General features: G+C 33.9%; 1 protein-coding gene across 1 annotated transcript; it reads left to right on the top strand.

Annotated features, from left to right (window-relative positions):
* Window positions 1–4,267: 4,267 nt before the first annotated feature.
* On the top strand, window positions 4,268–6,740 carry LOC143561425 (protease Do-like 5, chloroplastic). The gene is made up of 7 exons (XM_077049516.1): window positions 4,268–4,541; window positions 5,426–5,572; window positions 5,680–5,832; window positions 5,911–6,033; window positions 6,108–6,195; window positions 6,282–6,356; window positions 6,515–6,740. The coding sequence occupies exons 1-7, from the start codon at window positions 4,305–4,307 to the stop codon at window positions 6,619–6,621; spliced, it is 930 nt and encodes a 309-aa protein (XP_076905631.1). The 5' UTR covers window positions 4,268–4,304; the 3' UTR covers window positions 6,622–6,740.
* Window positions 6,741–11,340: the final 4,600 nt, after the last annotated feature.

Below are 11,340 nucleotides of genomic sequence, written 5' to 3'. Positions count from 1 at the left end.
CGACGATGGTGGCTCAGTGGTGGCAAAGGCGAAGGGGGTGAGTGGTAAGGGTGGTGATGAGGGAGGGAGAGATTCCAACTTCTTTTTGGTTAAATTATGATAGAAAAAAAGTTTGAAAAATACACGCCGGTCTTAGAGTATGGCAGGGTAGTCGACGGACACAGCCCACAAGCCCGACATCTTGCTAGGCCCGATTTTTTTTTTTAAATTATATGAATTGTGTGTACTATGAATCCTTAATTATATATGTTAAAGTCCCTCTTTTTCTAGTGTTAAGACTTGTATCAAAATATAGTTTTGACTCATATAAAAGTACATAATGCAGAAATATAAAACCCCACTACTCAAAAGACTATGATAAAAAGTGGTCTGAAGAGAGTGCAACCAACAAGCTTGGGTCATTTTAACACATAAACAATGGGCAAAATCCCACAAAAACATACATCAATTTCCAAATACCGAAGACTTTCTTTGGTTTTGATTAGAGAAAGTAGCACTAGTAGTAGCTCTAGTAGCTTGTTGATGAAATTGAGTAGAAGAAAGTGATGAGCTCTCATTCATAGAAACTTCCCTCTCATCTTCACTTATTGTGTCCAACATTTTCGTTGTCCGGTGCCTCAATAGGCTCACGAATTGCGGTGGTGCGACTTCGCTAACAAACCTAGCCATTCTTGAGCTTGCCATCTTGTTATAGATCAAGAGAGTGTTGTAATGTGTTTGTAAGGTGGTGAATGGAAGTATATGTGATAAGTAGATTGATTGATATGGAATTTATAGGGAGATTAAGGTTTATTGAAGTTAAGATACCCCCTCATTTTTTATTATAAGTTCATTTAAAACCTTGCATTTCTAGTTTATCTAACAATGGTTACTATATTTAGTAGGTCTCATGAAAATTAGTTGAAAGTATAGATCTAAGTTATAGTTGCAAGAAGTGTTAATTAGGAGAATTCCGAAAGTTATTTGGGCCTAAAACGATTCAGACAGTCACATATACAACACTCGTATCGTATGAATGTCTTTAAATTGCATAATAACAAAGTTTTGGCCTTATAGATAAATTATTAGTTGTATATAGATGTTATATAAAGAAGAAATCATATTACATATATTAACATATAATTTATTTATGTATTTTCTTACCAACGTGTGAAACGATCCCCAATACCCAAATGAGCAATTCTGAGACAAGATGTCAATCATTCATGCTAATTTTGACGCTTCCGACCTTACTCAAACAGGAAATTCATCATTTTGGGATACTCCTATTGAGTCAGGTTTTAAACATGAGACCATAAGATCGCAAGATTTAACTATCATCATCATGTCATTGGACTAGAAGGTTAACTGCAAGTCTGCAACATATATTTGTAATCTTAAATCCTTAATAGATGTTTGTATCAAAAACTTATATAACTTGTAAAGCATATTTCAATTTTATGAAACATTCTCATGTTTATGAAATGATACACATCTAAAAATAAATTAAGGGTCATAAGTAAAAGTTCTTTTAAACTTCAAGGGGTATATAATAAGAAAATGGATGAGATACAGTTGAGGGAACTTGACGTGGCTGTGACTGGATCACTTTGTCTTAATATTAAATTCCAATTTAACTCTTTGTGCTATTTTAGCTTTTCGCATTAATTGAACTTTACAGGTGGCTACATATGCATCACTCTTTCGGGTTATCTTTCAGGATATCTTTAAGTTTATAATTTTTATTTGCAGGAGTCTTTTATTAATCCCAGTGTTTTAAAAACCGGTTTAATTTGACCGGTTGAATCAGTTAAATCGGATTTTACATAGCAGACCGGTATTTGTGTCTGGTTTATATGGTCGGTTTGCTAGAACATCGTATCAACGGTTTTTGTCTAAAATACCGGTTTTACCGGCAAACCGGTTTTATGTCCGAGAAATTTTTTATATTTACAGCCCATAGTTTTTCAAAATTACTTTTAACCAAATAATTAGCATTCAAACGTGTAAACTTTAGGACTATTTTTTAAAAAACTGAGTGCTTTCGCATTATTTTTTAATATGGATTAACTTTTGAATTATTTTTTGCTATGGAATTATTTACTTTTGTGTAATGCTTGGATTGAAGTTACATTTAAGAAATATTATAAGGTAAACTATTCAACCGATTGAACATTCCGGTATAACACGGTTCAACCGGTTGTACCATTTTTAATCCAACCCAATATAAGTAAAATACCGGTTTTTAAAACATATTTAATCCGACTAGAACTGATGACATCATAATGATTTAGGTATTGAATCTATTCAAATAATACACAAAATTATTATTGTTTTTGAACATTGAGCCGACCACTTCAAATCAACATTGTTTTCATTATTATTGTAGTGCATATAAAAATCGGCTGGATTACACGTGTTTCTCAAGAGTAGTGGTGTTTAGGTTATAATGCGTTTTATTATTAAAGGAAGGATTAGTGAAAATAATCAATAATCTAGAACGCATTGTTTATGTATTTTTCGCACGAAATTAAGATGTTGTGAAATATTAGCACACCATTATGTGTTATTTATCACATGAGACTACGGTGTAGAAAATAGGGTGTGGAAACCCTCACGTAACTCCCATATCATTTATACACGGTTTTCATTTTTAAATATGAGGACTCGATTTCTTCTTTTCATTCCTGTAAAAATTGTCACGTGTCTATGTATCATTGCTCCAGATCACCAAACTTGGTCCCACCTAACAAAATGATTAATCTTTTTATTAAAAACTAGTTATTTATATTTGTTTAAGTTTTTAACCTCAAAGTTCAAACCGGACACAATATATTAAGTTCAAATCTAACACCCACATTACGCACTTCACATTCATATGTCTTTATTCGACCTTATGCATGATATAAGTGATTTGCCACCTATATGGGTACTATTGCCTTTCACAAAATTGCAATAGTTGGACTACACTTAAATATTTATTAACTGACATGATCATGATATAACTTTTATCTTGATTTAAATAAATAGCATTATTCTTATCATGTACTCTAATGAATTGATATTCAATGTTATCTCTTCTACAAGTTCCAAGTCTTCCATGAATGACTTGGGCCCGATAAGTTATTTATAGGGATTTCTCGCTATGTGTAACAAATGATGAGTGGTTCTATCTCAAACATGGTACGCTAAATTTAGTTTCGACCGTGTAAAGATGGCTAATTATAAGCTGACCACTACCTTTGCCGATACCAACTGTAAAGCTGATGTTGCGTGCCCTGAATGAGGACCCTTTGTTATATCGAGGTTTGTCTTTATATCCATTAGAACTACAACTTAACGCCCTCAAATATACTCTCAATTACATTAAAGACGCTTTATATCATGAGATACAACTATATGAATCATCCACTTCCCTCTCAAAGCAAATTGAAACGTCAATTATGAAGGTTGTTTGCATACTCATAGATGAACTTATGGGTATTGTGTTTCTTTGGATAATAATCTATTATATTGGTCTTCCAAGCACCATGCTATTGTTTCTCATCCTAATGTCGGAAGTTGCAAATATTGTTGTCGAAACATGTTAAATGCGCTGCCATTGTTCTTTACTTCAGGTCTCTATTGTCTACTCTGACGATGTTAGTTTTGTGTGTCTATTTTATTCTTTTATTTTTCATCAGCGTCCTTATATGCTAAGTGCTAACATATTCATCAAGATCTTGTTAATTGTTATCATCTTTAATTCTTTACATACCGATGTTCTGTCTTACTCCAGTTAATTAAAGTTATGGCTGTAAACGAACACGAGCAAGGTCTTGTTCATGTTCGTTTGTTAAAGAAATAATGTGTCGGTTCACGAACACAAATAAAATTGACGGAGCCTAGAGATTGAGATCAATGTATTCATCAACGTGAATGATGAGAAAGGAAATGCAAACTGCAAAAACAATGTGAGAACATGATTTCTTATTTTATGGTAGTGGTAGAGGTAATAAATTAAAGAATATAAACTATTTAGATAAAATAAATAAATATACAAAAAACTTTTATGAACAACATATACAAATGAACATGGACGAACGTTGAACAACATACACAAATGAACATGGACGAACGTTCGTGAACACATTACCGAATGCTCACAAACATAATTTAGCGAATGAATAAATGAACGAACATAAACATCTTATTCATGTTCGTTTCAGTAGCACAAAATAGCAAACATTTTAAGATATAGTCATATAACCTGTAAATGATTTATAGGTTGAATAAAATAAGAAAAGAAAAGTCAACAAAATGGAAAATAGTTATCGTGAAGATTAATGGAGGTTGTGGCTGCTTGTGGTCAGCACTCAATCTCCATTCCAGTTGCTTCATACAAACCTTCATCTTCATCTTCATCTTCATCTTTGCCATGTCATCTGCCTGCAACACGCAGAATATTAATATTCACAGCCGTAGCTTCATATCTTCAACAACTCACTCCAATTCCATCGGCAATCGCACAACAGTTTGATGAAACTCAGCAGGAAGAAGATCGTGTTGTTCGTCTCTTCGAGGTTATTAATTCACTCTACATTAGCAGCTTTCAGTTTATTATTAGGCTTGCTTTCAGTTCGTTGAGAATTGCGTTTGTCTGTTAGAGTGTTAGATATTATAATGTATTGATTTTAACAAATAAATGTGTAAACGGCCGAGCCCAAGCTTGACTGCTCGTTTTGACTTACAAGTAGGGCTGGCATAATGTGCACCTGTTTAGACACGATAAAACCTGTTTAGCAAAAAAGCACTCTATGCAATTTTATACTTTTTTAAAAAATAATTCAAATTAAGAGGCTAGAGCACATCATTTCTCCTTCTTGGTACATAAAACATATAAAACCGTCATGTTCAAACCACCAGAGTCAAGTGTTAAACGAGTCGTTTTCATGTATATTTGTGTTAACTGCGTCACATCTATATCTAACCTGTTAAACACATTAAGACACGAACTGCCAGCTCTACTTACAAGATCTCGTGAGTCGTTTTTTCAAGCTCGAACTTGGCTTGTTTGCAATTTAGTAATTAATATATATATATGTTTTTAATTATTTTGTTATATTTTGAGAAAAACCTTGAACGAGCCTATGCTCTAATCAAGCTTGTGTAGTTCCTTAAACGAGCCAAGCTCGGCTCGAGCTCACCTATGCAACCTGAAGTTAATACATAGAAGTCCAAAAGAGGTAAAACTTAAAAAACCACAAGGCCCGTTAAGGCTCGACAAGCCTAAACGAGTTTCCCATACAAGGCTTTAGCTCGAGCTCGATAACTGAACGAGCTTTGTTCAAGGCTCGAGCTCGCAAAAAACTTGGCTTGCTTTGAGATTTCTATCGATCCTATATCGAGTAGCTCGCGAGCAGCTCGGCTCGTTTGCCTAAATTTTACATTCATGTGATGATCGTAGGAAACATCACCATCTGTGGTTTTCATCAAAGACCTTGAAATCATCAACAACCCTAAAACCTCTGATGAAGTTGTAATGGTGGATAATGACAAAGCAAAAGTTGAAGGAACAGGTTCAGGCTTTATCTGGGACAAGTTTGGCCACATTGTATGATATCAATTCTCTAATCTCTACTGTCACATTTCATTTTGATGCATTTTTATAACCTTCAAATGCTTACTTCTATGTTTTCTGGTATGATGAATGTATAACAGGTGACAAATTATCATGTTGTTGAAAAGTTGGCTACAGATCAACTTGGAAAACAGATTTGTAAGGTTTTTCTAGTTGATAAATATGGTAACAGCTTATCTAGAGACGGAAAGATTGTTGGTGTTGACCCGCCAAGCGATTTGGCTGTTCTAAAGGTGTGTAAAAACTAAAAGGTAAAATGATCAAGAAAATGCGCCCATTGATTAATAATATGTTCATATTCATGTTTGCAGGTGGATATTGAAGGGATTGACGTAAAGCCAGTAGATATAGGCAGTGCTCGTAAACTAAACGTGGGCCAGAGCTGTTATGCTATCGGGAATCCTTATGGATACGAGAACACATTAACCACTGGGGTAAAAATAACTTTAAAAGTTAAATAATTTATGAGGAATTAACTTTATCTAATAATGAGATAGAACAATATCAGGTAGTTAGTGGGCTAGGAAGGGAGATACCGTCGCCAAATGGAGGTGCGATTAGAGGAGCCATTCAAACAGATGCAGCTATTAATTCAGGTGAGGTTAATTTTGCACAATCGTATATGATTGTATTATGATATATTGATATTGTATGAACATGTTGTTGTAATTGTATTGTGCAGGAAATTCGGGTGGACCTTTGCTTGATTCTCATGGTCATGTTATCGGTGTTAATACTGCAACTTTCACAAGAAAAGGTAGTTAGACTTCTTGATAGTCAAACAGATCAGTTTGACCTTAAAAGTCAAACTAAACATGAAACTAAACTACTAACATGTTCAAAACTGTATGATGTACTGCAGGAAGTCGGATGTCATCTGGGGTCAACTTTGCAAAACTGTATGATGTACTGCAGGAAGTGGGATGTCATCTGGGGTCAACTTTGCAATACCGATTGATACCGTTGTCAAAACTGTACCTTGCTTAATTGTTTATGGCACTGCTTACCGCGACAGGTTTTGACAGCTAGTTTACCTATAATAAATCACTATTGTATTATGTAATACGAAATCATCTATAATATTCTTATGTCGATCGCATAATGGCATTTGTATTGTATGTACTGTTTTTCTTCATATATTCAACAATGAAAAATTGAGCATCTCAAACACATAATAAATTACTAGACCAGAAACCATTTGGTACAAAAGACCAAGTTTACTAACACGACTTCAGAAATACGTTCCTATAATTCTATTGGAAATAAGAACAAAAACATCACACTACAATGTTACTTTTGAGCCTGAAGGGAGAGTAACGAGAGTTGTTCATCGATCGAGCAATCCACATGACACGACGTTCTACACGCAAACGGGATTAATATGAGACCGAGGCCCCTTTGTTCCATAGGAGAAGGAGAAGATCTTCTAGTACTACGATACTCAACCGCATCCTGAAGAATAATGTTTCCTTGTTTATCCTAAAACGCCCCCATGAAGAACCGCCCGTCACTCACCCGACCAACATTCACCTAAACAACAGTTTCTTGACATGGGAAATGCTTGATTTGTCCCCCAAAGTTGTTTGTTCTACTGCTTGTATTATGCTCTCCATGTCTGTAAGCAAAAAAACAAACAAACAAACCAAATCACACATTTGAATATTTTATCCTTACAGATAACACATTTTGGTCTATATGTTTCTATGAGGTATTGGTATAAAAAAAATCCAGAATTTTCAAGAATATGTTTTAGGCCCATTATTTTTACATCAGGTTCATGATCATGTGCAATGTAGAACTTCAGTACCAATCTAAGCAGTGAATCACCTTAAAACCAGATTAATAAATTCAGGGTAAGAACAAGAACAGATTTTTATGATATTCAACCAATCTTTATACGATCTTCTTCACTGATTTCTTATTTAATTGTTTTGATTGAACGATAAAAGTGTTTCTAAGAACCTTGGAGGTCAATTTGGGGGAAAATTAATATTTTCAAGATTCTAATTTAGGTTTTCTTTTTTTGGTATTTACAAAAGCTGTCCCTTATGTTTGTTAACCTTTATTTTTAGTACTCTTAACTAATCATGTTAGTTACATACTATTACTCTTTGGAGTGATGGTTCAGACCTCGAGAGGTGGGTCGCATACTCGCATGCAGACGTGGCGAGAAGAGAGGGTGTGAATGCTGTGGGAGCGGAGACGGGGTTGTGAGAGGGGAGCACTCGGTTGTGGAGAGGAGGGTTGCACGTGGAAGAACTGGTCGATCAAATATGTGGTTCTGATGTGAATCCCACGTTCTTCTTATAGTCTCACACTACACTGTGGATTGTGAAATTGTTCATTTTTTTTCATTTTCCATTTCTGTTGTTGTTGCTCTTGTTATTATTATTATTATTATTATTATTATTATTATTATTATTATTATTATTATTATTGTTGTTGTTATTTTTTTTCCTTGAAGATATATCTCATGTTGTAAACGTTCTTGACTCGTGACGAAAGTAAAGTACATGAATATATGCTTTGGATGATTGTATACACTTATGGCTTTATACCTTACAAAGTTGCTAGTTTAGAAAAAAACACTATTATTTTTAAACATTTTCGACCGGAATTCAATCTTGAATTGACCATAAAACGGATAACATACATGATATTAATATATATGATTTACCGATATAATAAGGTTTAATGAAAGATGACTAACAAACAGTGAAAGATAAAATTAAATATGAAAGATGACCGACTAAAAATAAAGTTATATACAGAAAGAAAAAAAATATAATTGAAATTTAAAGATGAAAATCTTTTACTTAAAGTAGGCTATACATTATTGTGATCAACTTATTTGACATTATTTATGTCGTAACATCTAACAACAATAAACACAATTGAGCCAAAAAAAAAATCACATGCAAGAAATTTTGTTTAAGAAGAAAAATGGATAGAACAAAAACTATTGGCCTAGTGGGTAAAAACAATCAAATGATTTGGCCCACTCTATATATTAAGGTATAGTGACATAAGGCCATGTGTAATGGGGCTTTGGCTTGGGTGAATTTGGGCGACAAAAGGCGCAAACACCGCCTCTTGGGCGATTTGGGGCGGGGGCGGGGTTAGTTTGTCGCCTGGAATAAGAAGAAGTTTATTATTATTATATATTATTATTATATTACTATGGTATTGGATCATTTCAGAAGTTTTTTACAGCGAGAAGTGCGAGAAGTGAAGGTGTAACTCCATTAATCCCTAATTTCATTCTCTTTCTTATGTGTATGTGTATAGGTACGTATGCTTGTATACGTGTACGTATGTTTGTATATATGTATATATGTTTGTATGTGTGTAGGTACATAAGTTTGAATGTGGCTCGGTACATTTATATGTTTATAGGTAGGTTTGAATGTGTAATTAAGACATAAATACAACCAACCTATATATATGTATGTAAAATCATATGAAAGGGAGTGAAATTATGGATTAATAGAGTTATACATTCACTTCTCGCACTTCTCGCTGTAATATCACTTCTCGCAAGATCCATCCCCATATTACTATTGTATGTATATGTATATGTATATGTATATGTATATGTATATGTATATGTATATGTATATGTATATGTATATGTATATGTATATGTATATGTGTTGTGTGTGATATATATATATATATATATATATAAATATGTATGTGTTGTGTGTGTATATATGTATATGTATATGTGTTGTGTGTGTGATATATATATACGTATATGTATATGTATATATGTTGTGTGTGTGTATATATGTATATGCAAAATGAATCCTAGAAACAACCCGAACCAACCGAACCACCCATTCCCTCCTTTCGGTCAACACCATGGTTCGCAAAACCAACCAAACGTGAACCTACAATGGAACCCGATGAACCTAAACCAACCGAGCTATCCGTTTCAATTTCCCGACCCAAACCTTAACATGTACGCCAACCGAGCTATATGTTTTTTTTATATTTTTAGATATGTATTTTTTTTAGTTATGTATTTGTTTTGTATTTCTTTTTAATTTTAATGTTTTTTTTATTTAATTATTTTAATATATTGGTTTTTATTTAATTAGTTTAATTATAAGAAGAAAATAATAAAAAAAGACAGTGTGGGCCCAACTTGTAGTCCCTACACCATTACACCCCAAAAACAAATTTCCACTCCATGCTGACTGGGCGCCACGTGTCACAATTCGCCCCCAATTGTAGCCCCTCCACTACACATGGCCTAAGAAGCAACAATAGGCTGTAATTTATATGTAATTTATGTTCGTTAAAATCTCATATAGGTGTCAATTAATCGCTAGCTAGTACCCTATCGACCAGTAAGTCATTATTGCTATTTGGTCAAAACAGATTAAAATTTTAAAAAATTATATATAAAATTTGGTACATATATGATATATATTTGAAAAATTGCATATAAATTCTAATCCGACTAATACAGTTAATCACTAGTTCATACCCCACCGTCCGACGAACACCTAGCGATTGTTACATGGTGGGTTGCATCACGGGTAGAGCTGTAAACAGACTGAACCGAACCGGACGATACATTGTCCATGTTTGTCCATTAAGCTTTTCTCAGACAAGCGGATTGTTCACGAACACTCTATCGAATGAAAATTCGTGTCCGTTTGTTAATATTGTAAACGGACGTTAACAGACAAATAAACACTAGTGGACAAACGAACACTAATAGGCACTAATTAACAAACGAACACTAATAGAAATTAATGGACAAATATACATAAACGACTCTAATGACAAACGCACACGACCTCTATCCGTGTTCGTATGTTAAGCTTACCGAATGGAACTTTTTTGTTCATGTCCGGTTTGTTTATTAAACAGACAAACATAAGCGAACTTCTTGTCAAACAAAAGTTCAATTCGTTTACAACTACTTTATACTATATATAAAGCATGAGTGAGGGACCTCTTAAATTTTAAGAGGTACCAAACTCAATGCTTTATGTACAACATATAATGCATCAAAATATAAAAATTAATGGTAATTAAGTCTTTTCATTTCTTTTAAATATACTTATAAATTTGGTCTCTCAAATTCACTACTTTTTTGTAAACTTAGATAATAGTTACACATATGCCCCCTAATTCAAAACCAATTACCCCTCGACTTTTTAGCGGCCATAACTTTTCACACGTTAATATTTTTCTTAAAATAACTACATCATAAAAATGAGTATTTTATTTTTTTTTAATTTGAGTATGGTATTGCTATAGTTTTTTAGTTTTAAAAAGTTAACATGTTACGCGATTACCGTGTAGAACTGGTAACATGTCGAGTCGAGTGAGCTTGGGTCATTTGTAAAAGTGGATTAGGATCAGAACAAGTCGATACAAGAAAAATGGTTAATTTGGTTCGGGTTCGAGTAGATAGGGGCCAGGTCATACCGATGTCAAGTCGGAACGGGTTTAGGGACAAAACAGGTTGGTTTACAAAATTGATTTATTTGAAAAAACTGTATATTTTGGGTTTGCTTCTTGATTTTCGTCACCGGTTATGCAGATGTCGTTGTTTACATGTACCAGGGCCGATAAGCGCGTGTTCAGCACCACGTAACGCACATAACCAAATATTGGAAAGCGCTCAACATAGGGCCCTGCACCGGTAATCGTTATGAATTACACGCGTGTGTTGGTTAATCATGTTTTAATGTCAGAATCGTGCATTCTGGGCTGGTTAC

The sequence above is a fragment of the Bidens hawaiensis genome, unplaced genomic scaffold (assembly GCF_021521415.1).
Source record: "Bidens hawaiensis isolate Kalapana, Puna unplaced genomic scaffold, B.hawaiensis_p1.1 tig00020675_1, whole genome shotgun sequence".
Taxonomy (NCBI): Eukaryota; Viridiplantae; Streptophyta; class Magnoliopsida; order Asterales; family Asteraceae; genus Bidens; species Bidens hawaiensis.
The sequence above is the reverse complement of the archived record's forward strand: the minus strand, read 5'-3'. Positions and strand labels throughout refer to the sequence as shown.

What these genes read in the sequence shown, in the direction of transcription:
- LOC143561425 (XM_077049516.1), top strand. Translation starts at nt 4,305, where the DNA reads ATGGAGGTTGTGGCTGCTTGTGGTCAGCACTCAATCTCCATTCCAGTT. An exon ending in GTGTTGTTCGTCTCTTCGAG is followed by an intron (nt 4,542 to 5,425) that starts GTTATTAATTCA and finishes TGATGATCGTAG; the next exon opens with GAAACATCACCATCTGTGGT. An exon ending in GGGACAAGTTTGGCCACATT is followed by an intron (nt 5,573 to 5,679) that starts GTATGATATCAA and finishes AATGTATAACAG; the next exon opens with GTGACAAATTATCATGTTGT.